The sequence below is a fragment of the Boleophthalmus pectinirostris genome, unplaced genomic scaffold (assembly GCF_026225935.1).
Source record: "Boleophthalmus pectinirostris isolate CB_2022bp ecotype Guang Dong unplaced genomic scaffold, ASM2622593v1 HiC_scaffold_23, whole genome shotgun sequence".
Taxonomy (NCBI): domain Eukaryota; kingdom Metazoa; phylum Chordata; class Actinopteri; order Gobiiformes; family Gobiidae; genus Boleophthalmus; species Boleophthalmus pectinirostris.
Window position 1 is genome coordinate 23,906,751 of NW_026571207.1, and position 27,712 is coordinate 23,934,462.

Consider the following 27,712-nt stretch of genomic DNA (forward strand, 5'->3'; position numbering starts at 1 on the left):
CTTTGCTGGTAATGTTTCTTTTTTTCTTTTTTCTTTTCTTTTTTCTTTTTTATTTATGCACTGACTAGAGTGAACGGCAACGTGAGCTGTCCATGGTGTTGAAATGTGTGAGACTGTAGTTGATGGACAGTTGACGTTAATGCTGCGTAATCCGCTGAATGAAATGATTATTGTTATCATATTTTTGCGTTGAGGTAATGTAACTTCACATTCTGCTATTTTTTAATCGACATATATGTTTATTTCATAGAGACAAAAAAGTTGATTTGTATTTTTCTAAAAGTTTCATACAGCCACCTGCTTTTGAAACAGTGTCTTTTGCACCATCAGTAAGCCTTTATACCAGGCATGTCCAAACTATGGCCCGTGGGCCAAATGCGGCCCTCAGACAAATTTTTCTTGGCCCTCAGGCTTCCAGGTGAATTGGCCCAAATTACCTTGCATCAATTAAAAATTAACTTTTTACTGCAAGTTTTTTGAAAATCTACCTTGATAAAGCTAATATTTAATATTTAGTGTTATATTTTAAGGATTTTAGCATGAATAAAGACTAAGGTCTCATTCTAATGTGTTAAACATGCACATATTTCAATTATTCACTGTATTGAGCACCGGTCTACAGCCTTCGATCGGCCCTCTGCTTCGTTTGTGTTTAGATATGTGGCCCTTGATTAAAAAAAGTTTGGACACCCCTGATTTATACATTTCAGGGCTATTTATCTCTTGCAAGTTTTCATTAATATTTTGATCATGACCTCATGATCTGTAGTTGTCAGTTGTAGATTTAAATTGTCATAAGGTTATGAGTTATTATAAAGCACCACTTCTTTTTGGCCTACCTTCTTCATAGTCCAGCGATTAAAAAAAATAAAAATCTTGAAAGAGAGAGAGAGAGAGCGTTGGAGTTGCTACTTCTCCACCAACGCTGCTTTTGTGTGGTGGAACTGCAATCTGAACTAAAAGCCAATCAATTATTTTGAATAAGCCTAGTATATGCATTCCACCCTCCTCTTAACCGTGCCCTTTTTGTCCACATGATGTCGCAGTAGACCATATAACGCTCGTGCTTCCTGGCGCTCCTCCTTGAAATAGGAGTTATACGTCGCTCGTCAATTCATCACAAACGCAGTAGCTCCGCTTTAGTACGGACGAAGAAACGCACTGTGGATACGTGACACATTTTGGGCGAAATATCTTTTATATGAACAATGTTTTTTAAAAATACACTGGATTATCTTTGGGTTGTTGTGGTCTGGATGTGTCTTGCTGACAAGTCCGCAGCACAGCTCTCATACTCCGTTTCTGAAGAAGCGAACAAAGGGTTTGTGGTTGGAAACATCGTAAAGGATTTAAATCTGAATCTTCAGGACCTACACACGAGAGATGTGCGGATTGTTTCTACTTACAGTAAGACATATTTTGATGTAAATCGGCGGACTGGAGCTCTCTTTGTTAACGAGAGAATAGACAGAGAGGAGCTTTGCCCTTCTCTGGCCAAATGCTCTTTGAAAATACAGACTGTTTTAAACAATCCTTTGAATGTACAACGCATTGACATTTTAGTATTAGATATTAATGACAATTCACCAAGATTTACCGAAACCATACACGCAATAAATATATCTGAATCATCAATGCAAGGCGACCGATACCTCCTCCCAGTGGCTGAAGACGCAGACACAGGAAGCAATGCACTGAAAACATACACCCTCAGTCCAAATGAGTTTTTCTCACTGGACGTGCAGAGCGGAGGAGAATTCAGTAAAGACGTATAAATTAAGTCCGAACGAGTATTTCTCGTTAGATGTACATGGTGCTGATGGCAAAAGGGTTACTGCTGAGCTTGTGTTACAGAAAACACTGGATCGAGAAAAACAGTCTGTAATTGACCTCACTTTGTCGGCTATAGATGGGGCAAAACCAGCTAAAACTGGAACAGTACAGCTCAAGGTTAATGTGTTAGATGTGAATGATAATTCGCCTATATTTAGTAAAAATCTTTACAAAACCCAGGTTGTTGAAAACGCAGTTATGGGCACAGCCTTGATAACACTGACCGCTACGGATTTAGATGAAGGCGTTAATGCTCAAACTTGTGTACTCGTTTGCAGAAAAGGACCTGAACCCCGATGATGAATTCACTATAAACACAAATACAGGTGAGATTGCAGTAAAAGGTGATATTGATTATGAGGAAAACCAAGCGTATGAGATACGTGTTCAGGTTCGAGACAAAGGCGTGCCTCCGCGTCTTGCCCATGGGAAAGTTTTAGTGGAGGTTATAGATGTAAATGACAATGCTCCAGAAATTTCGGTGACTTCAGTGATGAGTCCTGTTGAAGGAAGATGCTGAAATAGGCACGGCTGTCGCCAATGATAACTATTACTGACAGAGATGGAGGAAAAAACGGGCTGACCGATTGTAAAATAGTCGGAACTGCTCCCATTTAAGTTGAACCGTAACTATAAAAACTATTATTCCTTGTTAGTCGATGGTCCTCTGGATAGAGAGAACTGTGTCTGAGTATAACATAACAATTACAGCCGCAGACGAAGGGACGCCATCACTGTCCAGTGTCAGTGTGATTCAAGTGAAAGTTGCAGATGTTAATGACAACCCGCCACGCTTTCAGGAACCTGTGATCAATATTTATGTGAAAGAGAACAGTCAGATAGGCTCTCTCATTTACACGCTCACGTCGTCAGATTTGGACTCAACTGAGAACGCTAAAATAGCTTACAGATTGTTAAATACTGATAAAAGCAAAATCCCAGCATCATCAATAGTGAATATAAACTCAGAGACAGGAGACATAGTGACGTTACAGACTTTTAACTTTGAGGAGCTCAAAACGTTTCAGTTTAAGGTCCAGGCCACAGACTCTGGTGTCCCTCCGCTCAGCAGCAACGTGACTGTGAACGTTTTTATTCTGGATGAAAATGACAATAGCCCCTCGATCCTGGCGCCCTATTCTGAGCACGGCTCCGTTAACAGTGAGAGCATCCCCTATTCCGCTGAAGCGGGCTACTTTGTGGCAAAGATCAGGGCTGTAGACGCAGACTCTGGGTACAACGCGCTGCTTTCTTATCACCTGTCTGAGCCCAAAGGGAACAACCTGTTCCGGATCGGGACCAGCAGCGGAGAGATCCGCACCAAGAGGAGGATGAGTGACAATGACCTGAAAAGTCACCCCTTGGTGGTGCTGGTGTGTGATAACGGAGAGCCCTCCCTGTCCGCCACTGTGTCTATTGATGTAGTGGTGGTGGAGAGCACAGCGGACATTCAGACTCAGTTCAGACATGTGCCCATAAAGGAGGAGAGCTTCTCGGATTTAAACCTGTACCTGCTCATCGCCATTGTGGCGGTGTCAGTCATCTTTCTGCTCAGTCTCATCACGTTAATAGCAGTCAGATGTCACAGGACAGAGAGCTCTTTCAACAGGTACAGCGCCCCCATGATCACCACCCACCCTGACGGGAGCTGGTCCTACTCCAAATCCACTCAGCAGTATGACGTGTGCTTCAGCTCAGACACACTCAAGAGCGACGTAGTGGTTTTCCCCGCACCGTTTCCTCCTGTAGATGCAGAACTGATCAGTATTAACGGAGGAGACACTTTCACCAGGACACAGACTTTACCTAATACAGACAAGGTATGCATCGCTTCATTATTGTTTTATTATTATAAATTTTGTCGGCTTACTAGAATATTATTAAACCTGTTGGGCTAAAAAATAATCACATTAAATAACATAAATAAATAATAAATAAATAAATAAATAAATAAAATTTAAAAAATAAATTCATTAATTAAAAACAAACAACAAAAAACTAGAAGTAATCACATGGACAAAACTTATAAAGTTGATATGTCATGACATATTTCAAACGCTGTTATTACAATCGTATCATCCATGGTTTAATTGTTTTGTCAATATAGATCCATTATTTAGTTCTGTGCTGTCCAAGGTACTGAAACTGAAATACTTAATTTCACAGTTTTTTCCTGAATTTTTCAAAAAATATAAGAAGGCCTACTTTTATATATTATATATATATAATATATATATATATATATATATATTATATTATATATATATATATATTATATATATTTTTTTTTTTTTAGAAAGAAGATACACACATTTTCTCTCAAACTTAAATATTTTTCCTGTTTTCTCTCCTTTCTGACCCCTCATGATGTAATGTCCAAATGTAAATCATACTCTTGATAATTATTAAGTCTTTTTTCCTAATATATAAATAATTGCATTGATACACTTCCCGTACACTTTGTCGTTATGAAAACAGTTAAACTCTGTTATTTGACAATCCAAGAAAGATAATCAACTAAAATTGGCATCATATTTCACTGACTTGAGACAGCATGAAAATGTCTATTGTGATTTTGTCTTTCCCACTGAGGCAGATGACTAAAATTTGGTGCTGTTTTCTACTAAAATAAGTGCACTATATGTAAATGTACTCTTTCTTTGTGTGCTCTCCAAAGTGCTGAAATACTTGTGTTTTAGTGCAAGTGATTTTTCATTTCCTCTCGACATTAAAATAAATCGACAATAAAAATATACCTCTTAAGACGCAAACCTGTTCTATGTCTCTAGAGGTAAGTATGACTTTTTATTCTTCCACAGGGGCTTCCACTGCGATGTGCACTGTTCAGGCATATCTACAAACAATCTTCTTATTTCCTAAATGGTAAAACTTCTCACACTATTCGGACCACTCAGTTATTTCACTAATTATGATTTTGATGAAAAGAGAAATTAGTTATTCATTGGTTTGAACACAAGATGTCGCTAGAGACCAGGACAAATCATTTCAGTGACGTGTTAATATCCCCGCCCCCAGTGTCCATCCTTTTCTTAAACGTCATAATCAGGTTGTTCTTCTTTGTGAAAACAGCGAACAGACACCGTTGTACAAGTATCCAAAATAGATGGTGAACTAAATGGACATATGTTTTCGGAAAGGAATGATACTGGACTCACATTTTGGATTATAACTTGATTTTCCCACAATGGCGGATCTAGAACAATGGTCTTATGTATGGACGCTCTGCTTCACTCTGCTTTGTCTATGGAGCGGTTCTGCTGCACAAATATCTTATTCTGTTTCAGAGGAAGTGGAGAAAGGGACCACGGTTGGAAATATAACTAAGGATTTAAAATTGAGTTTACAGCAACTAGAAATAACGGGACTTCGCATCACCTCTGCTGGTGATAAGGATTATTTTGATATAAACAGGAAAAGTGGAATGCTTTTTGTCAATGAAAGAATAGACCGAGAAGAGCTTTGTCCCACTGCGGTAAAGTGCGTGTTGAATGTAGAGGCTATTGTAAATAATCCACATGGTTTACACAGAATTGAGGTACTTATTCTCGATATTAATGACAATATCCCCAAATTCAAGCAAGACGTATATACAATAGACTTTTATGAATCCTCCTATGTGGGCGAAAAACGTCCTTTACCAGTGGCACATGACGCAGATGAAGGCAGTAATTCAGTAAAGACATATAAATTAAGCCCAAACGAGTATTTCTCTTTGGATGTACAGGATGCTGGTGACAACAGTGTTACTGCTGAGCTTGTGTTACAGAAAACACTGGATCGAGAAAAACAGTCTGTAATTGACCTCACTTTGTCGGCTATAGATGGGGCAAAACCAGCTAAAACTGGAACAGTACAGCTCAAGATTATTGTGTTAGATGTGAATGATAACTCGCCTGTATTTAGTAAAAATCTTTACAAAACCCAGGTTGTTGAAAACGCAGTTATGGGCACAGCCTTGATAACACTGACCGCTACGGATTTAGACGAAGGCGTTAATGCTCAGCTTGTGTACGCGTTTGCAGAAAGTGGGCGTTATAACCCTGATGAGAAGTTCACTATAAACACAAATACAGGTGAGATTGCAGTAAAAGGTGATATTGATTATGAGGAAAACCAAGCGTATGAGATACGTGTTCAGGTTCGAGACAAAGGCGTGCCTCCGCGTCTTGCCCATGGGAAAGTTTTAGTGGAGGTTATAGATGTAAATGACAATGCTCCAGAAATTTCGGTGACTTCAGTGATGAGTCCTGTGAAGGAAGATGCTGAAATAGGCACGGCTGTCGCCATGATAACTATTACTGACAGAGATGGAGGAAAAAACGGGCTGACCGATTGTAAAATAGTCGGAACTGCTCCATTTAAGTTGAACCGTAACTATAAAAACTATTATTCCTTGTTAGTCGATGGTCCTCTGGATAGAGAGGCTGTGTCTGAGTATAACATAACAATTACAGCCGCAGACGAAGGGACGCCATCACTGTCCAGTGTCAGTGTGATTCAAGTGAAAGTTGCAGATGTTAATGACAACCCGCCACGCTTTCAGGAACCTGTGATCAATATTTATGTGAAAGAGAACAGTCAGATAGGCTCTCTCATTTACACGCTCACGTCGTCAGATTTGGACTCAACTGAGAACGCTAAAATATCTTACAGATTGTTAAATACTGATAAAAGCAAAATTTCAGCATCATCAATCGTAAACATTAACTCAGACAACGGGGAGATAGTGACGTTACAATCCTTTAACTTTGAGGAGCTCAAAACGTTTCAGTTTAAGGTCCAGGCCACAGACTCTGGTGTCCCTCCGCTCAGCAGCAACGTGACTGTGAACGTTTTTATTCTGGATGAAAATGACAATAGCCCCTCGATCCTGGCGCCCTATTCTGAGCACGGCTCCGTTAACAGTGAGAGCATCCCCTATTCCGCTGAAGCGGGCTACTTTGTGGCAAAGATCAGGGCTGTAGACGCAGACTCTGGGTACAACGCGCTGCTTTCTTATCACCTGTCTGAGCCCAAAGGGAACAACCTGTTCCGGATCGGGACCAGCAGCGGAGAGATCCGCACCAAGAGGAGGATGAGTGACAATGACCTGAAAAGTCACCCCTTGGTGGTGCTGGTGTGTGATAACGGAGAGCCCTCCCTGTCCGCCACTGTGTCTATTGATGTAGTGGTGGTGGAGAGCACAGCGGACATTCAGACTCAGTTCAGACATGTGCCCATAAAGGAGGAGAGCTTCTCGGATTTAAACCTGTACCTGCTCATCGCCATTGTGGCGGTGTCAGTCATCTTTCTGCTCAGTCTCATCACGTTAATAGCAGTCAGATGTCACAGGACAGAGAGCTCTTTCAACAGGTACAGCGCCCCCATGATCACCACCCACCCTGACGGGAGCTGGTCCTACTCCAAATCCACTCAGCAGTATGACGTGTGCTTCAGCTCAGACACACTCAAGAGCGACGTAGTCGTTTTCCCCGCACCGTTTCCTCCTGTAGATGCAGAACTGATCAGTATTAACGGAGGAGACACTTTCACCAGGACACAGACTTTACCTAATACAGATAAGGTATGGCTGGCTTGTCTATTGTTTTTCAAAGTTTCAGTTTTTTACATTATTATTAGCTCACTTGGGGTGACATAAGACGTAGAAATCATCATACAAACAATCGTCCAATAAAGGGATAAGTTGTGCTTACCTCGTATGTTGGCGAAAAACATCCTTTACCAGTGGCACATGACGCAGATGAAGGCAGTAATTCTGTAAAGACATATAAATTAAGCCCAAACGAGTATTTCTCGTTGGATGTATAAGTTGTGCTTACAACTTAGAAGCATTTGTTACAACTGTTCGTAAATTGTTAACAATAACATAATGCTGTCTTAATATAAATGCCCATGTTATAATGGCTTTTCTTACTTCCTTGCTGTCCAAGGTGCTGAATAACATGTTGTGAATATATTCTGTTGTTACACTATTACTTTGATAAACTTTAGAATTAGGCATACCTGGCCATGTCATCAAGGATAAGAACTAATAATAAAGTTGACCTTTACTCCCCTCTCCTGAAGCCATTTTGCTGTTCTTTGTTGGGAAAAAGAGTGTTCGGACACCGTTGCTTTACACTTCATGGAAGATGTTCTTCTAGAACGTACAGTATTTTTCACTTACATGAGTCAAAATGCAAAACGTAGCTTGTGACTGTATACTGCAGTCAGGCAATCAAAAGTTCTGTTTGTGTTAAAATATATCCGCTATATTTAAATGCGTGTATTTGTTATGTGCTTTACAAGGTGCTGAAATATTCCTGTTCAGATGTGTTTGATTTTTCATAAACGTGTCGACACTAAGCCGATATACCGTTTGATACATAAAACAATAGTGATTTTCTTTATGTGCATAAAGATGCATTTCCATTGTCCTTCTTTTTTAGATTTTCCAATCATGTGTACTTTCCAAATGTATGCAATAAAACCTCAATGAACATTTATAGTTACTTTATCAGCGGTAAAGTATAAGCCAGTCACAATATTTCGAAAATTAACTTTTTCAACTGATAATTTGTTCGATATTCAGATTCGTTCTACTTTGATTCGAACACACGATGTCGCTAGAGACCAGGACAAATAATTTCAGTGACGTGTTAATATCCCCGCCCCCAGTGTCCATCCTTTTCTTAAACGTCATAATCAGGTTGTTCTTCTTTGTGAAAACAGCGAACAGACACCGTGTGGCAAGTTTAAGATATATGGGGAAATAGAAGGACATATGTTTTCTGAAAGAAAAGATACTCGACTCACATTTTGGATTATAACTTGATTTTCCCACAATGGCGGATCTAGAACAATGGTCTTATGTATGGACGCTCTGCTTCACTCTGCTTTGTCTATGGAGCGGTTCTGCTGCACAAATATCTTATTCTGTTTCAGAGGAAGTGGAGAAAGGGACCACAGTTGGAAATATAACTAAGGATTTAAAATTGAGTTTACAGCAACTAGAAATAACGGGACTTCGCATCACCTCTGCTGGTGATAAGGATTATTTTGATATAAACAGGAAAAGTGGAATGCTTTTTGTCAACGAAAGAATAGACCGAGAAGAGCTTTGTCCCACTGCGGTAAAGTGCGTGTTGAATGTAGAGGCTATTGTAAATAATCCACATGGTTTACACAGAATTGATGTACTTATTCTCGATATTAATGACGATGTACCCAAGTTCAAACAAGAAATATTTACAATTGACATGACCGAATCCTCGCATGTGGGGGAAAAGCATCTTTTACCAGTGGCACATGACGCAGATGAAGGCAGTAATTCTGTAAAGACATATAAATTAAGCCCAAACGAGTATTTCTCTTTGGACGTGCAGGATGCTGATGACAACAGTGTTACTGCTGAGCTTGTGTTGCAGAAAACACTGGATCGAGAAAAACAGTCTGTAATTGACCTCACTTTGTCGGCTATAGATGGGGCAAAACCAGCTAAAACAGGAACAATACAGTTAAAGGTTAATGTTTTTGATGTGAATGATAATTCGCCTGTATTTAGTAAAAATCTTTACAAAGCCCAGGTTGTTGAAAACGCAGTTATGGGCACAGCCTTGATAACACTGACCGCTACGGATTTAGATGAAGGCGTTAATGCTCAACTTGTGTACTCGTTTGCAGAAAGTGGTCGATTTAACCCCAATGATAAATTCACTATAAACACAAATACAGGTGAGATTGCAGTAAAAGGTGATATTGATTATGAGGAAAACCAAGCGTATGAGATACGTGTTCAGGTTCGAGACAAAGGCGTGCCTCCGCGTCTTGCCCATGGGAAAGTTTTAGTGGAGGTTATAGATGTAAATGACAATGCTCCAGAAATTTCGGTGACTTCAGTGATGAGTCCTGTGAAGGAAGATGCTGAAATAGGCACGGCTGTCGCCATGATAACTATTACTGACAGAGATGGAGGAAAAAACGGGCTGACCGATTGTAAAATAGTCGGAACTGCTCCATTTAAGTTGAACCGTAACTATAAAAACTATTATTCCTTGTTAGTCGATGGTCCTCTGGATAGAGAGGCTGTGTCTGAGTATAACATAACAATTACAGCCGCAGACGAAGGGACGCCATCACTGTCCAGTGTCAGTGTGATTCAAGTGAAAGTTGCAGATGTTAATGACAACCCGCCACGCTTTCAGGAACCTGTGATCAATATTTATGTGAAAGAGAACAGTCAGATAGGCTCTCTCATTTACACGCTCACGTCGTCAGATTTGGACTCAACTGAGAACGCTAAAATATCTTACAGTTTATTTTATAGGGAGAAAAATAATATTCCCGCCTCATCACTTGTTAACATTAACTCAGACACCGGGGAGATAGTGAGTCTTCAGACTTTTAACTTTGAGGAGCTCAAAACGTTTCAGTTTAAGGTCCAGGCCACAGACTCTGGTGTCCCTCCGCTCAGCAGCAACGTGACTGTGAACGTTTTTATTCTGGATGAAAATGACAATAGCCCCTCGATCCTGGCGCCCTATTCTGAGCACGGCTCCGTTAACAGTGAGAGCATCCCCTATTCCGCTGAAGCGGGCTACTTTGTGGCAAAGATCAGGGCTGTAGACGCAGACTCTGGGTACAACGCGCTGCTTTCTTATCACCTGTCTGAGCCCAAAGGGAACAACCTGTTCCGGATCGGGACCAGCAGCGGAGAGATCCGCACCAAGAGGAGGATGAGTGACAATGACCTGAAAAGTCACCCCTTGGTGGTGCTGGTGTGTGATAACGGAGAGCCCTCCCTGTCCGCCACTGTGTCTATTGATGTAGTGGTGGTGGAGAGCACAGCGGACATTCAGACTCAGTTCAGACATGTGCCCATAAAGGAGGAGAGCTTCTCGGATTTAAACCTGTACCTGCTCATCGCCATTGTGGCGGTGTCAGTCATCTTTCTGCTCAGTCTCATCACGTTAATAGCAGTCAGATGTCACAGGACAGAGAGCTCTTTCAACAGGTACAGCGCGCCCCATGATCACCACCCACCCTGACGGGAGCTGGTCCTACTCCAAATCCACTCAGCAGTATGACGTGTGCTTCAGCTCAGACACACTCAAGAGCGACGTAGTCGTTTTCCCCGCACCGTTTCCTCCTGTAGATGCAGAACTGATCAGTATTAACGGAGGAGACACTTTCACCAGGACACAGACTTTACCTAATACAGACAAGGTATTTGACTATCATAATCTGAAATGATATATCAAAAATAATAATATATATATATATATATATTTTTAATTATTATTTAGTTTTAAAATAACAAAGTATATGCAAATCACACTGCATTTTGCCAAGAAACTTAGAGCTGTCGAAAGTTTCCAACACGTTTTTTTGGGGCCTACTATTTGAACGAAGTGAAATGTTTAAATTACATAGTTAAATAGTTCCCCAATTCCGTGTGCATTTAACTCACATAAGGTCATATTATGCCGCTGTGTTCATAAGCATCAAAAACTGTTATTGTATTAGTGTTGTGATTCTGCAGTTTTTGTGTTTATAGACGTGTTTATAGTTGTGTTTATATTTTGCACTTTCAAAATAGGACTGGCTCATATTAAACGTATGTTACTATGTAGTTTATGCCTTATTACTTTCCTGCATGTCCACGTATTTAAATGCAATGTGTGCGCTCTCCGTGGTTCTGAAGTGTACAGTGTGACATAATGTGCTTCTTCAGTGTTCTGCGCATGCTTCTTTACAGATAAGAATGTTTGGAAAGTTTGTTTTTGTAGATAATATTTTGTGTAGATTTATTCATACTATCCAGTAGGTGGCGCACGAGACCGAAATCTTTCTTGTATTATTTTCTTAGAGGCTCCACCCCAAGCCCAGCACTCATTCGGGATGAAAGAGCACAGGGGTTTACTGGCAATGACGAAGCGTTTACCTGGGACGTGTTTTGTGGATATTTTACTCATCTTTTCGTTACAGTGATGGGGTCCGGTGTATCTGCAGCGGCCACTTGGATATTTCATTTCGCACTGTTTTGTTTTTACGGTTGTGCCCGCTCGCAGCTGTCCTACACAGTTGCTGAGGAGGCGGACAAAGGGACGGTGGTGGGGAATCTTGCAAAGGATTTAAATCTCAATGTCAATATTCTGGGAAAACGAGAGCTAAGGATTTTGTCTGATAATATGAAGAAATATTTTGACGCGGATTTAAAAACTGGAGAGTTGTTTGTTTGCGACAGAATTGATCGTGAAGAGCTTTGTCCACGCATGGAAAAATGCACGCTCCATATAGAAGCCATACTGAGCAATCCGACACAGCTGCATCGTCTAGAGCTCCACGTTGCTGACATAAATGACAATGCGCCTTTCTTCCGCGAGAAAATATATGTTTTAAATATTTCGGAATCTTCTTCAACGGGAGAGAGGTATTTACTCCCGGTGGCAAATGACCCAGACCGGGGCATTAATTCCATCAAAAACTATAGGTTAAGTGCAAATGATTATTTCTCTTTAGATGGAGGACAACAAAGTGAGTCTGCAGAACTTGTGCTACAAAAGCCTTTAGACAGGGAGAAAGTGTCTACCATTCGTCTTACACTGACTGCGTTTGACGGAGGGAAACCTTCTCTGTCAGGGTCATTAGACATAGTAATACATGTCATAGACATTAACGACAATGTTCCCATATTTAGTCAACCTTTATATAAAGCGCAGATCGTTGAAAACTCGCAACTCCATACATCTGTGCTGACGGTGACTGCTACAGATTTAGATGAAGGAAGGAACAGTGAGGTCTCGTATTCATTTATAGAGAGGGGGGACTTCAACCCCTCGTCTTTGTTCTTAATTAACCCTGAAACTGGACTGATTACAGTACAAGGAAACATAGACTATGAAAAAAACACCGCGTTTGATATTCGTGTGCAAGCCACGGATAAAGGCTCGCCCCCCAAAAGTGTGCACGGTAAAGTGCTGATAGAAGTGATTGATGTTAATGACAATGTACCAGAGATTATAGTGACTTCCCTTTTAAATCCAGTGAAAGAGGACGCCGAGGCGGGGACAGTGGTAGCATTAGTTACGGTTTCAGACAAAGATGGAGGTAAAAATGGAATCACTGATGCTTCAATCCTAGGTTCAGTGCCCTTTAAACTAAAAGTAAATTATAAGAGTTATTATTCTTTGGTTGTGGATGGGGAACTGGACAGAGAAAGACTTTCTCACTACAATGTTACAATTGTTACCAATGATGAGGGCTCACCCCCTTTATCCAGTAGCACCCTAATATCTATATATATTTCTGATGTGAATGACAATGCCCCCCACTTTTCAAACCCTGTCCTTGGAGCATATGTTAAAGAAAATGCTCCAATAGGAACAATGATCTTCACTCTTAGTGCTTCAGATCTTGATAAAGATGAAAATGCAAAATTGACATATTCATTATTTAAAAATGCTCATGTATCATATGTAAGCATCAACTCAGAGACAGGAGACATAGTGACGCTGCAGTCCTTTAACTTTGAGGAGCTCAAAACGTTTCAGTTTAAGGTCCAGGCCACAGACTCTGGTGTCCCTCCGCTCAGCAGCAACGTGACTGTGAACGTTTTTATTCTGGATGAAAATGACAATAGCCCCTCGATCCTGGCGCCCTATTCTGAGCACGGCTCCGTTAACAGTGAGAGCATCCCCTATTCCGCTGAAGCGGGCTACTTTGTGGCAAAGATCAGGGCTGTAGACGCAGACTCTGGGTACAACGCGCTGCTTTCTTATCACCTGTCTGAGCCCAAAGGGAACAACCTGTTCCGGATCGGGACCAGCAGCGGAGAGATCCGCACCAAGAGGAGGATGAGTGACAATGACCTGAAAAGTCACCCCTTGGTGGTGCTGGTGTGTGATAACGGAGAGCCCTCCCTGTCCGCCACTGTGTCTATTGATGTAGTGGTGGTGGAGAGCACAGCGGACATTCAGACTCAGTTCAGACATGTGCCCATAAAGGAGGAGAGCTTCTCGGATTTAAACCTGTACCTGCTCATCGCCATTGTGGCGGTGTCAGTCATCTTTCTGCTCAGTCTCATCACGTTAATAGCAGTCAGATGTCACAGGACAGAGAGCTCTTTCAACAGGTACAGCGCCCCCATGATCACCACCCACCCTGACGGGAGCTGGTCCTACTCCAAATCCACTCAGCAGTATGACGTGTGCTTCAGCTCAGACACACTCAAGAGCGACGTAGTGGTTTTCCCCGCACCGTTTCCTCCTGTAGATGCAGAACTGATCAGTATTAACGGAGGAGACACTTTCACCAGGACACAGACTTTACCTAATACAGACAAGGTATGGCTTGACATTGGTTTTAAGATGAAAAATGCAATGTGTGTTTTCCTGGCTAACAACACTGCAAAGGACGCATCGATGTTTTGTTTTGTTTTTCTTCTGTAGCGCTTTACTAATATCTGTCCAAATTACGGTGCTGTCACTGCCGTCTCCCATTCACCAATTGACGTATACCAAAAAGGTATAAATACAATCCACTTATAGCGCAAAATGTAGGTTATTAATTACTCAATAATGTGTTAATCTAGGCCTGAATTGCCAATGTAAATATAATTAGCCTGGCCTATATGATTTTTCCTAATAACATGATTATTTTGTGATATGACCACAAGATGTCGCCACGCACCCACAGTGAGAAAGCAAAATACTATTTTTTTTTTTCGTCTGTGAGGCTCCTCCTACAAAACTGTTCTGTCGCTGCATTTGCACTTCATTGTTCGTATGATGTGGAGCATTCGATGAGACTCGCGCAGCATAACTTGCCATAATGCTTTTATACGTTCTTGTTTAATGGGATGCAGATAGTCGGAAGGATGATCAAGGATTTCCTTTTGCGTTCTTGGATATCATGTTTTGTTCACGTTTTGCACATCTACGGAGTTATGGCAGAAATGACAGTTTACTCTGTTACGGAGGAGTCAGACCCGGGAACAACTGTCGGAAATTTGGCGAAAGATTTTCATCTGAATGTTCACGAACTGAAGACCCGGGGTTTTCAGATTTCAGGAAAATTTGACAAGTATTTTGAAATTAATGCAAAATCGGGAATTCTTTTTGTGAAGGATAGAATAGACCGAGAGGAGCTCTGTGTTCGAACTGTCACGTGTGCTCTTGAAGTGGAGGCTATTGTCCGTTCCCCTCTCAACCACTACCGCTTCGTGGTTAATGTTGTGGATATTAATGACAATGCACCAGTCTTTCGGATTCCGGGAATAGTTTTGAATATATCAGAATCGGCCATCGTTGGTGAGAGGTTTCCACTTGCAAAAGCAATTGATGCGGACGTAGGTGGTTACTCTGTTAAAGGCTACAGGCTAAGTCAAAACGAACATTTCTCCTTGGATGTGCAGGATGAAGGCGCGGAGACGGTGTCTGCTGAACTGGTGCTACAGAAACCATTAGACCGCGAAAAACAGGCGGTGATTAAACTTACTCTTATTGCTTTTGATGGTGGGAAACCAGAGAAGACAGGCACTTTACGGATTACCATCAACGTACAAGATGTTAATGATAACATTCCTATTTTTGAAAGATCACTGTATAAAGGCACAATACCAGAAAATAGTCGGAAAGGGGAAAGCGTAATTTCAGTTCATGCCCGTGATCTTGATGAGGGTCTTAATGGTGAGATACAATACTCCTTCATTATTCACGGCAGTGACAACGAAGTCAACCTGTTTGCACTTGATCCTACAACAGGAGTGATTTCTGTAAATGGGGAATTAGATCACGAAAAAAACAAGGCAATTGAAATTCGAGTTGAAGCGAAAGACAAAGGTTTGAGTCCCAGAGCGTCCAGCTGCAAAGTGCTCATTGAAATTACAGATAAAAATGATAATGCACCTGAAATATCAGTAACGTCCCTCACCAGTGTGGTAAGAGAAGACGCACCTCTTGAAACGGTCATTGGACTAATTACCGTCAAAGACAATGACTCAGATAAAAACGGAATTGTTACAGTTGCACTATCTGGCAACACTCCTTTTGCAATCAAGAACACATACAAAAACCATTATTCTTTACTTTTAATGGGTTCTTTAGACAGGGAAAATGTGTCATCATATAATGTTACAATAACAGCTATAGACCAAGGGACCCCGTCTCTTTCAAGCACCATTATAATTGTTGTTTATGTTTCTGATGTCAATGATAATGCACCTACTTTTAAAGAGCCTATTTTAAATGTTTTTGTCAAAGAAAACAGTCCTGTAGGTGCCGTTCTACATACAGTCACAGCAAATGATCCAGATGTGGATGAAAATGCCAGAGTAACATTTTCTGTTTTAAACAACAATAACAAAAACAGTGTTGTACAGGCAACTGTCAGTGTCAACTCAGAGACAGGAGACATAGTGAGTCTTCAGTCTTTTAACTTTGAGGAGCTCAAAACGTTTCAGTTTAAGGTGCAGGCCACAGACTCTGGTGTCCCTCCGCTCAGCAGCAATGTGACTGTGAACGTTTTTATTCTGGATGAAAATGACAATAGCCCCTCGATCCTGGCGCCCTATTCTGAGCACGGCTCCGTTAACAGTGAGAGCATCCCCTATTCCGCTGAAGCGGGCTACTTTGTGGCAAAGATCAGGGCTGTAGACGCAGACTCTGGGTACAACGCGCTGCTTTCTTATCACCTGTCTGAGCCCAAAGGGAACAACCTGTTCCGGATCGGGACCAGCAGCGGAGAGATCCGCACCAAGAGGAGGATGAGTGACAATGACCTGAAAAGTCACCCCTTGGTGGTGCTGGTGTGTGATAACGGAGAGCCCTCCCTGTCCGCCACTGTGTCTATTGATGTAGTGGTGGTGGAGAGCACAGCGGACATTCAGACTCAGTTCAGACATGTGCCCATAAAGGAGGAGAGCTTCTCGGATTTAAACCTGTACCTGCTCATCGCCATTGTGGCGGTGTCAGTCATCTTTCTGCTCAGTCTCATCACGTTAATAGCAGTCAGATGTCACAGGACAGAGAGCTCTTTCAACAGGTACAGCGCCCCCATGATCACCACCCACCCTGACGGGAGCTGGTCCTACTCCAAATCCACTCAGCAGTATGACGTGTGCTTCAGCTCAGACACACTCAAGAGCGACGTAGTGGTTTTCCCCGCACCGTTTCCTCCTGTAGATGCAGAACTGATCAGTATTAACGGAGGAGACACTTTCACCAGGACACAGACTTTACCTAATACAGACAAGGTATAATGTTATCTCACTAACAAATGCATAATTTCTATTAGTTTCTGTTCACAGAAAACTTTAAAACATTTCTAATATGTCCACTAACTTATTTAAGTGCTGGTGCTGTCCATGGTGCTGAAGGCCATAAACATCCTGCTTGTCTGCCTTGTTTGATACAACCAGAGAATAATTGTTATCATTAGATAATCCATTAAAGCTCATATAATTGCAGTTAGACATGATATTTTGTCTTGTTGATGTGCTGTTTTTCAGTTTTGGTTTTTGCCATTGTTAGATTTGGTTAAATGACTTTTTCATGAAGGCCTACTCATGTATGAGGACATTTAGACATTGTTTTAAATTGGATCTTCAACAGTATAATAATAATAATAATAATAATAATAATAATAATAATAATAGTATTTGATTTTACATTTTTATCCTACTTATTTCTTGCAATTGGTGCTGTGAGCTTGTGACAATAGGACAATTTAACCAATTTTTGTGCGTTATCAGTGGAGCAGTAACGGTAGTGTTTCAGGGTAATCTCTGTACATTATTCAGCTAAGTCACAAATTATGAAGAAATATTAGTCAAACTTTAATTCATTTAAAACATGAGGATATTGCTGTTAATTTAATGGGAAGGTGTTTCCATGATGATGATATTCCTTTTAGTTTAATGCTCCACATTATGGCATTAAACATTTCATGCATTAAATTCCATAAAAAAAATAAAAAAAAAATTAATAAAAAAGAAAGTTGGTCAAAAAATAGCTTAAAAACATGCATTCTTATAGTGAAATAAATGGTATATTCTAACACATTCCAGGGAAACCAATATCATTTCCATGGAGACAAGTAGGTACTGTAGCTTCCACCTGAAAAACAAACCATTAACCTTTAATAATAATAATAATAACAAGCATTGTCATCATAAGCATCATAATCATAATAATGATAATTGTTGTAGCAGTAGTAGTAGTAGTAGTAGTAGTAGTTGTTGTTTAGTTGCTGTTTTTGTTGTTAGTTTGTTGTGCTAGGTATTGATGCCTATTCTGTATTGAGTTGCCTAGATGCTGTCTTTTCCTGTTCCCTCGCCCTTCATGGAGTGTTTGTCCCCTCCCCCTCCTCTGCAGCTCTCCTGATAGCAGGGAGCAGCTGAGAGAACTGATTAAGGTGCATTTCCTTCAAACATGTCCTCTTGGCTTCAGGGTGCTGTTAACATGGCATCATATGATTTAATTTTACAGCACATCTGTTCACCCACATTTAGATGAAGAGATTCTGCTTTGGTCATTAGTTGAATGATCAGCCCACTGGTTAATTTGGGTTTCTTATATGTTGTAAAATATAAGCTTAAGCATGCATTTAATTTGATGAATAATCCACTAAAATTGTGATGTCATATCATATCATCATCATGTCTTTTGGTGTAAGTTGACATAAGTTATACTACTAAGGAATAAGCAAGCTGACAAAGCACTGAACAGCAGATTTTAGGGAACGGTCTGACTGTAGACAGAGAGTGGGTTCAGCTCAATTTGTATATTATTGTTTCCTGTGAATCAGCACAAAATTGTTTAGACATTTTACTTTCTATCCACCACAGAGAAAAGCCTGGTTGTAGTTCAGTAGTCTATGTAGGTCAGTATGGGATTTAATGGTGGCCACACGAGGTACATGCGCCACGTGTGTGATGGTGGCGAGGACTGCATGCTGTTATTCTCCCATTGACTTGTGCTTCCTATGAGCTATGAGCGTTAACTTTGTAAACCAAAATCAAAAACTAGCAGTGAAATTTTAACAGGTTTTGTATATTGCTTCAGCTCAGTGCAAACGTGACTGGGAGGGGGAGGGGCAGGTAATTTTCCACTAGTCTGCAGCAGTAGCAGCAGCAGCAGAGAGCTTTTCTCCGTCCATTCCAGTTTTCTCTGCAGTGAACCCATGGCACAGCTTGTGTTTTCAGTTTTGAGAATGACGGGAAAGGGCGTGCCTATTGTGCGAGTTGTGCCAGTTCTTTCTGTGGTTACCATGGAGACTGTTATGAGCAGACATCAATTGCTGAACTGGTTTTCACAACACACAGTCAAATAGAGAACACACACAAGGTGGGTGTGCTAGCTGGTGGACGTACACTCTGACCTCTATAATCACAAATGATAAGAACAGATTTGATGACAGACAATGATGGTATTTCACACACATGGGATATTTATGGGCTAATTCTCAATAGTTTGGTGTTGTGATGAAATGTTTGTGTAGAGTGTAGCCTAAACATCATTGCAGCTGCATGGAAATATCACAGGATTACAATTGGTCACACATAAGAAGAAAATTTATCAACAGGCGACAATGCCCTTTCCCTGCTCACATCCCTGATCTCCTGGGACGTTGCTCCACAGGCTCGATTATAGCTTTGTCATGCTTGAAAACAGGGCAGAAATTCCTCCTTCTGCCAAGTATTTAAATCCTCAGCATCCTCAGAGGCAAGTACTCCAAACTAGCCTGCATTCTCTGATAGCTTTGTCACCAGAGTTTATGTAGCCTAATGTATGCATGGGCCCAAACCGGAAGCACAAAGAAGTCTGTAACCCCTGGAGCTTGTAAAGAGGGCTGGATTTAGCTGGATTTGAACGAGCTACCATCCCGAGAGTGAAACACGAAGAATATCCTATTGAGTGAATTTTGTTTTCAAGGACTTTCATTTAGTATGTCTTGTCTTCGTGTTAGGCCATTGAAATTAAGGGAAGGTGTTTTTGCATTTTTTGTTGATCAAGAGATACATCAAACTGTATACCATGCTTGCTCCGTGGTCATCTCTTTAGCTCTCTTCGTCTCTTTTGTGGCAGGGATTCTGAGTGCATTGGCTTAATGATTTAGTTGCAGGTGGGCGGTGGTTTGTTGACGTGTCCATCTCTTTATGCACTATAGTGATGAATTTAGTTGCTTATCCACTTCTTTTTATCAGTCTATCCAAATATGAATCTTTATGAAAATGGACTGGGACTGTTTTTTTTTTTTTTTCATTATGACTACTATTACAGCTATTTTCTTTATTATTATTATTATTATTATTATTATTATTATTATTGCTCATTCTTTGAAATTTCTTTACCCTGCAGAGGTAAATGTTAAGTTCTTAAAGTTGACATTTTCATAACCTCAAACATTCAATTTCACAGATGTTTCAGTGACTTTTTTTTTTTTTTTTATTTTTTTACTGCTTTAATCAGAAAAAATACATCAAAACATATTTATGAATTCATTTTAGCATGCACATTCTACATTTTAAGTATATGATAAGAAAAACTGAGATACTATGTAACTGAAAGGTGCATTGCGTAGGTGGAGGGTTGGTCATTTGCTTGTCTCCATGGGGATGTTATTACTTTGCCTGGTTGTTGCATGGTATGGCATTTAACACATCTATCTAGCATTTATTCATTATGGGTGTTTTTATTGCTCAGAAATACAGTAATTTTCTCCACAGAGTTGCATCTCCACACATCTGACTTATAATACAGTCTCTGGTTGTCTCCGTTGAGATAGATTGGATCTGTACTGTGGAACATTCTAGCCAAAGCAATAACATCTCCATGAAGACAAGCAGTTGAGAGACCTTTCACCGGAAGTGTTGCGTAATGAACATTTAAGTAAAAAAGTTTGAAGTGAAATGACATAAATCCGGTGTGTGTATTTAGCATCTCACTGTCTTTACCATCCCCCAGTATTGTAAATGCTGTTAATATCATGGATTGTGTGGGGAAGGTATGATGTGTGTTATGAACTGACAATAGTGAACCCCTAATCTCTGTACTCACACAATCTAATCCAAATATGTATTTATATATGTTTATCCTTTGTTTTTTCTGCACCTTGATTGAAATGTGAATCAGTCCAGCTGAAGTTTCTACATGAGTTGTACAGGAGAAAAGCTCAAGAGAATGGCATTTCCTTTCTAAATCAGTGTAGGTTTACATTGGATATATTGTTACTCCTCCTTCCTTCTCTGTCTTTGTAGCTATTGCACAGGAAAGTCAAACTGGACTAAAACCTGACTGCATTACAGCTCATTGTAATCAAATCATACTCTGTAAAAAAAAAAAAAAAAAAACACAGGTGATTGAAGGTGTCATTTTCTGCAGTTTGTCCTTATGCAAAGGCAGTATGGGAACATAGTGTAACCAGCTTGATAACAATATAATTATGTGTTTGTGTCAACTTAATTTTGAATAGGATTTCACACTGCCCTTTCCCCAGTTGTCACTTTGTCAGACTCACCCTCTGGTAGATTTAAAAACATTGTATCATCTGCTTTTATATTCATTCAAGAGACATATTATCTTGGCATTAGTGCATACATCTTGGCTCCCTGTCTTAAGTTCATTATGTCATTAACAAGGCTGGATAAAGCTGGTAAGTGCGGTGGTGATGGTAATTTGTGAAATGATATACTGTATATTTGTTGTACTGTATATTTACAAGTGTGAATTAACAGGTTCAGCAGCTCTCCCTAATGAAAGTATTGTATTACTTAAGTCTCTATTCTCTTTTCCTGTTTTTCAGCCTAAAGCCCCAAATTCAGACTGGAGATACTCGGCCTCCCTGAGAGCCGGAGGAGTCATGCAGAGGTAAGACCAACTTTTAAGCACATTAACATCTATTTCCATTGTGTATTTTGTTATGACACCAATTTCAACTGATTCAGAACTCTGAATGATGCTGAAATCATCTGTAAACTACACCATCTTTAAATTTAACATCTTCTTTATACTAGCACAATATCTCTGCACTATATACTTTATGTCTTTATGTATAATTTGTAGAACCCATGTTAAGTATATTAGTTTTGCATTCATCTGTTAGTTCATACCCTGCCCAACATCAGATCATAAAAGTCTGTAAATAATGATTACATTTATAATGAACTGAAACATCACTGTATAAACTAATTTCTAAATGTAATTAATTTATGAGTTGTCCGTAAATAGTATTTCATAGGCTAATGTTGTAAATCAATATGGTAATACAAATCAGATCAAATATTTATGGACTGCGTGACATTTGAAGTGGAGGGTCCCTCACCTTCTTGTCTCCATGGAAATGTTATTGCTTTGTTTTTAATGTTCCACAGTGTCAATTAAACCTATTGTGTCTATCACAAGTGAGCCAAGCAGGTTACAGCACTATGCTACAGTACAATTCAGATCTGTGGAGAATCGTACCTATTCACCGAAGGAATCATAGTATTTTTGAGCAGTAAAAACACACTTAATGAATAAATGCTAGATGGATATGTTTAAAGTCATATCATGGAACATTTCAGGCAAAACAATAACATCTCCAAAATTTGCACAGTGCACTTTGAAATTCAATCGACACACACAGGAAAACAAGAAATCATGAATATGTGAATGAGAATACGTACAATAATGTGACTGTTTTCTGTGTTTTAGCTCGGTGCATATGGAGGAATCATCTGTCCTACAAGGAGCCCAGGGAGTCCTCGTTCAAAACTGGCCGACCGTATCCAGTGCTCCAGGTAACAAACAAGATCACGGAGCTTTCCAGAGACACACACCAAATACACACAGAAGTTTAGACTCACCCAGTACTTGAAGGATATGATTGAAAGATTATTGAAAACAAGTACTTCTTTTGAATTTCAATGTCATTTGAGAACATAATTAAAGCACATAAGAATTATCTACATCATTTAAAGGTGCATTGTGTAAGTTTTCTGGTGGCGGGTCCGCTACCTGGTGGTCTTCATAATAAGTATTTTATTGCTTTGCCATGTTCCACAACCTTCAACTTTTCTATCTCCACTGAGACCAAAATGTCACCAAGGCCAATGTCACCAAGGGTCAGATCTGTGAAGAGGAAAGCCTGCTCTTTTCCAGTGTATTTTTGAGCAATAAGAACACATGCAACTGAATAAATATTTAATAGATCAGTTTAATGCCATACTGGAGAACATTCCTCGCAGCCCTACCCCAGGCACAGTAATAACATGCAGTAGTGTAACGTCAACCAGAAAAGTTGCTCCGTGCACATTTAAGATTCAAAACATACGTATTTGTATTAAGAAAAAAATAATGATCAATATGAGGAAAATAATGGCAATTTTTTGTATTTATTGGCCATATTCTGATCAACCATAAGTACAGTAACAGTGAGAATGCTGGTGACCTATGTTGTCAGTGTTAGCAAGATCAGCTAGTAGAGGTTTAAAGTCGGCTAATTGAGATTAAAATGACATATGGTCAACACGCTAACATCACTTTACTAGAAACAGCAATTGCGTTTGTTCCTACCTGCACTATTTTTTATGTTGCGATGGGGGTAATTTTTATAGCTTTAAAACAACATGAAAAGCACAGAATTTTGTTCATTTCAACAAAAGGAACCCACAGTATTGATGCCTCTGCCCCTGCCCCTCCCCCTCGCCTGATCAGTCATATGCAGTAACGTTTATAACCTCGAATGCTGCTGTTGATCTGTAGTAGATTTTTCGTGCAGTGCCACTATCACTTTGTCAACATGGAGACTGTTGTATAATTAGTAAATCTTCACTGCTTGGCTCAGGTTTGTATGGCTGCCTGCTTTGTGTTCTGCTGTGACAGATGGAGCACAGACCACACCCAGATTAGTCTGACCACACACGCACGTCACACAATGAAATCACTGCTGCGAACAGTCTCACTCATTTGTTGTTGCAACATTAAGAGGTAATTAGGGAGCAAAACTGGACTTGGATAAAACATATATACAGTATGGGTTATTTGTATATAGTGAACAAATCTAAAAAATAGGCAAAATAGCACAGGAAATGTATCAATGAAGACAAGGTTATTGTAAGATGAACAATATTGTTTGAAAAATAAAACATGAGTCTGATGGATGGTTCTGATGTTAAATGTGTATCAACTGTAACAAAACAGTAAAACAGCTTAAATATATAAAGTAAAAACCTCTATATGACTCTTTCCAGTGGTTTGCTGCCTCACTAAAGGATGCAGTTTCCATAGCAACCATTTACCAGACAGAGGGAAACAGGGAGGGGCACGGGCTTGTGGGAGAGGGGTGCTAACATATGGTGTGGGACAGAAAAAGAAGGAAAAAGGGTCAAAATGATCCATGATCAAAATGATGAAAGACAATTTGGAGTTTATTTCCTCATTTGGGGTTAATTTCTCCTTAGGGCTATATTCTGAATATTGTGCCTCACATCACAAACAGCCAAATCCAGAGTTTCACCCATGTTTACACTGCTGCACACTCTTTGTTGTTTGTGTTTTAAGCCAGTGTTGTCACAAAAATATGCAAACACACTTGTTTACAAGGCCTCAGTCCATACATAACTGTATCAAGATAATAAGACAAGCCGTCCAACAGCGCAGTGCAGTATCTACCACCCAGCTGCCTTCCTTCCTTTCAGACTATTATATAACACTGTGTATTTTCCCAACTGGCTAGGCAGAAGAGAATGATGAGATTGAAATGGGACAATTTCAGAAAATATAGTTTTAGTTTGTCTGTTTCTATGTTTTAGATGATTTGTGTAGGATGTGTGTCTGTTAATGGTCACATTTTTTTTATAGCGCTTTTCCACCTTCAAGGCACTCAAAGCGCTTTACAACAAGGAACCACTCACCCATTCACACACACATTCACACACCAGCATACGCAGACACTGTGGGCAAGGTGGGTTAAGTGTCTTGCCCAAGGACACAACAACAGCATTCATCTGTGGGAGCTGGAATCACACCATCCAACCTGTGGGTCAGTGGATCTGACAGCTCAACCTGTGGTGTTTATGTCGAGAGCTGAAATCAAACCACCAACCTTCAGATCAGTGGGCGAATGCTCTACCAACTGAGCAACTGCTGTGTGTGTGTGTGTTTACAAATGAACAAACGATAACAGACATTTCTTTCCCTTGTGTTTCAGATGCTGATGGAGGAGAGGTGTCTCCACCAATGGGAGCAGGCATTGACAGCAACAGCTGGCACTTCCGCTATGGGCCAGGTGGACCTGGTGCGCCACAGCTGAAGCCAGGAGATGTACCCCCAGAGGCCTTCATCATCCCTGGTTCTCCAGCCATAATATCCATCAGACAGAACCAAGGAGATGATGATAAGGGGGATTTCATGAGTTTCGGGAAGAAAGATGAAGCAAAGAAAAAGAAAAAGAAGAAGAAGGAGAAGAAAGAAAAAAAGGATAAGGGGAAGGATGATGGGGATGAGTGAAACATGAACTCAGAATGGCAGACAAACAGGGTGTTGTTAAAACAGAGGTACCAAAGTCCATGGGATACAAAGAAAATGTGGAATTAAATTAGCAGTTTCATTCTTTCACAGATATCTTGCACACCCTGTTGACAACTTGGCCTTACCAAGATTCACCTTACCATGTTTGGGGTATGCTTGAATCTTGCCTTGATACAATTACACATTTTCCTCCATGCCCTTATGTGCCTATACCTTTCATGGAGATGAACGTCTCATTACCTGTAGTCTGTTGCATTGACCCATTGGGCATGTTGGCACCTCTGTATTATATTCTCCCCAACACCCGCCTATGACTCTCTGAGAGGAGAAACATTTGTACAAGAACGACTATTGCTTTGTGCCAGCTAATGAAGAGAATATCAAAGACAATTTGAGCAAATGATTGCAGCTGGACACAAAATGTAAATAGCACAGAAAAGGACACTGGACAAGACACAACTGCCGGCCTGGTCGTTATCCATAATGTTTCCTGTGTTTTCAATGAAACACATGTACACACATGCATGCTTGCCCAACCGAAACAAGCAAATACAACACACTTATGAGCAACTGTAATAAGAGATGAAACTGCTTGTATTCTGGAGAGCAAAAATGCACTCTCCATCTGTAATGAAAGAGCACCAAGAAATGGTGAAACAGATGATTTACTCTTACTGCAGCAAAGACATGTGCTTTCTGCTTTGAATGTTTGGTAGCAACCAATTCTTAACTCTTGCGTTTACAAAACACTTGTGCTCAATATGCCACAACTTACTATTCCTACAAGCACTTGCCAAGCTGGCTCCTGCTTCCATTAATAACAATATAGGGGTTTTGTTTCTTTGTTTGGTTTTTGAAAGCTTTAAGGGTTCAGTGACAGCACCACTGTTTCTAAATTAATATTCTCAGAGCTCTATAAACTCCTGTCAGATGGTTTATATTTTGTTATAGTTTGAAGCCAGAATGCACACTTTGGTAAAGGATAAGACATCCTTCTATATACTTCATGTTTTACTTTATTAATGTTACTGACATACTTGCCTACAAAATATGCAATACATGTCAACATGCAGTTGACAACCAAAATCCTAGATCCACAGAAATCTCCTAAACATTTATTCAACTTCCAGATTTAAGTTGCCTGTGTCTTTTGCCTGGTAATTGCTTCTTTCCACATGCTCAACATTTGTTGACTCAAGTATGATGTCACTCAGTTTAGTGGTTGCTGCATGCGCTCTAAAGAAACACATACTATATAGATAAACACTATATATATATAGATAGTTTTGATTTATTCTTTTGAATTTTCATCCTTTTCATTTATCACTTGAGGGATTATGTTGGGGTACTTCTCTCCTGGCCAAGTATTTGTGTTATTTCTTTTTCTAGCCCGAGATAACGTTTGGCAGACATGAGTATTACAATATTTGTAAATGCGTTAGTGTGATACCTATCATTGCAGGGCTACTTTTTAATTGTGAAATGTTTTGAAGAAGGAAAGCAAGAAAAAAGACAGAAAAAAAAAACACTCTTACATTGACAAGGTGATGAACTAACACTAAAATATTGTAACGGAAATATGTATGATTAGCTATCACTTCCCTGTCTCTCCTGAAATATGGGAGACTGAATCCAATGTAAAAATGTATATGTATTGTATGCCTGTGTTTAGTGACTTTTCACACTAATGTGTGGTGGTGAACTATGGTGGCAATGAGCTGTTCCACGGACCAGCATCGCTCTGTTGTTTCTCTGCCCTCTTTTTTGTAGCTACATCCACTCATCAGCTGTGACAGTGAAATAGTGAATTTTAAATCCCCTTTCTATTATTTTATGCTTTATTTTTACCTATTGGGAAATGATGGAAATTTGTTGGGTTATTAAAATAAATCACAAATAAAACTAAATCTTTAAACATAATGTGTTTTGTGGAATTGGGTGTGTCAAATACAGCAGGCCTATGAGATTTTAGATCTTAAGACAAGTAAGTCAGTGTTACGGCAGATGGGGTGAATAAATGCCCAAAGAAAGTTAACTCTCAGTTCCCTTGGCTTCAGATTTTGTAAGCATATGAACAATTAGCCATATGAAGCAATGTCAGAGCAAGCAGGTCATTATAAACAGTCCAAATGTATTTCAGAAATAATGTTATTGCAGTGAAGGAAAAGAGGTTAAAATATTGAGCAAAAGCATGTATAGGGTTTACGGTTAATCGTTCACACAATAAGCAACTAATCTACTGATGAGGGTAAACTGGCGTCATGCCATGAGATTGCGTGTTCTGTGTTTGCTGCAGTGAGAAGTAGGCTACAAGCCCTGCTTGACTCATGGGTAAAAGGCGCCACCTTTTGTTCAACATTTTAATTGCA

At 40.0% G+C, this 27,712-nt stretch overlaps 1 protein-coding gene and 1 pseudogene across 1 annotated transcript; both read left to right on the forward strand.

The window, feature by feature from the left end:
* Positions 1 to 1,208: 1,208 nt before the first annotated feature.
* LOC129410574 (protocadherin alpha-5-like) lies at positions 1,209 to 4,516 on the forward strand (annotated as a pseudogene).
* Positions 4,517 to 5,016: 500 nt separating this feature from the next.
* Positions 5,017 to 27,241, forward strand: LOC110160673 (cadherin-related tumor suppressor-like). Its single transcript, XM_055159050.1, is given in 8 exon segments — positions 5,017 to 7,417; positions 8,679 to 10,856; positions 10,858 to 11,073; positions 11,904 to 14,177; positions 14,699 to 17,086; positions 21,637 to 21,701; positions 22,527 to 22,612; positions 25,024 to 27,241. Coding segments are annotated over 8 exon segments (9,885 nt in total). The 5' UTR covers positions 5,017 to 5,038; the 3' UTR covers positions 25,323 to 27,241.
* The last annotated feature ends 471 nt before the right edge of the window (positions 27,242 to 27,712 follow it).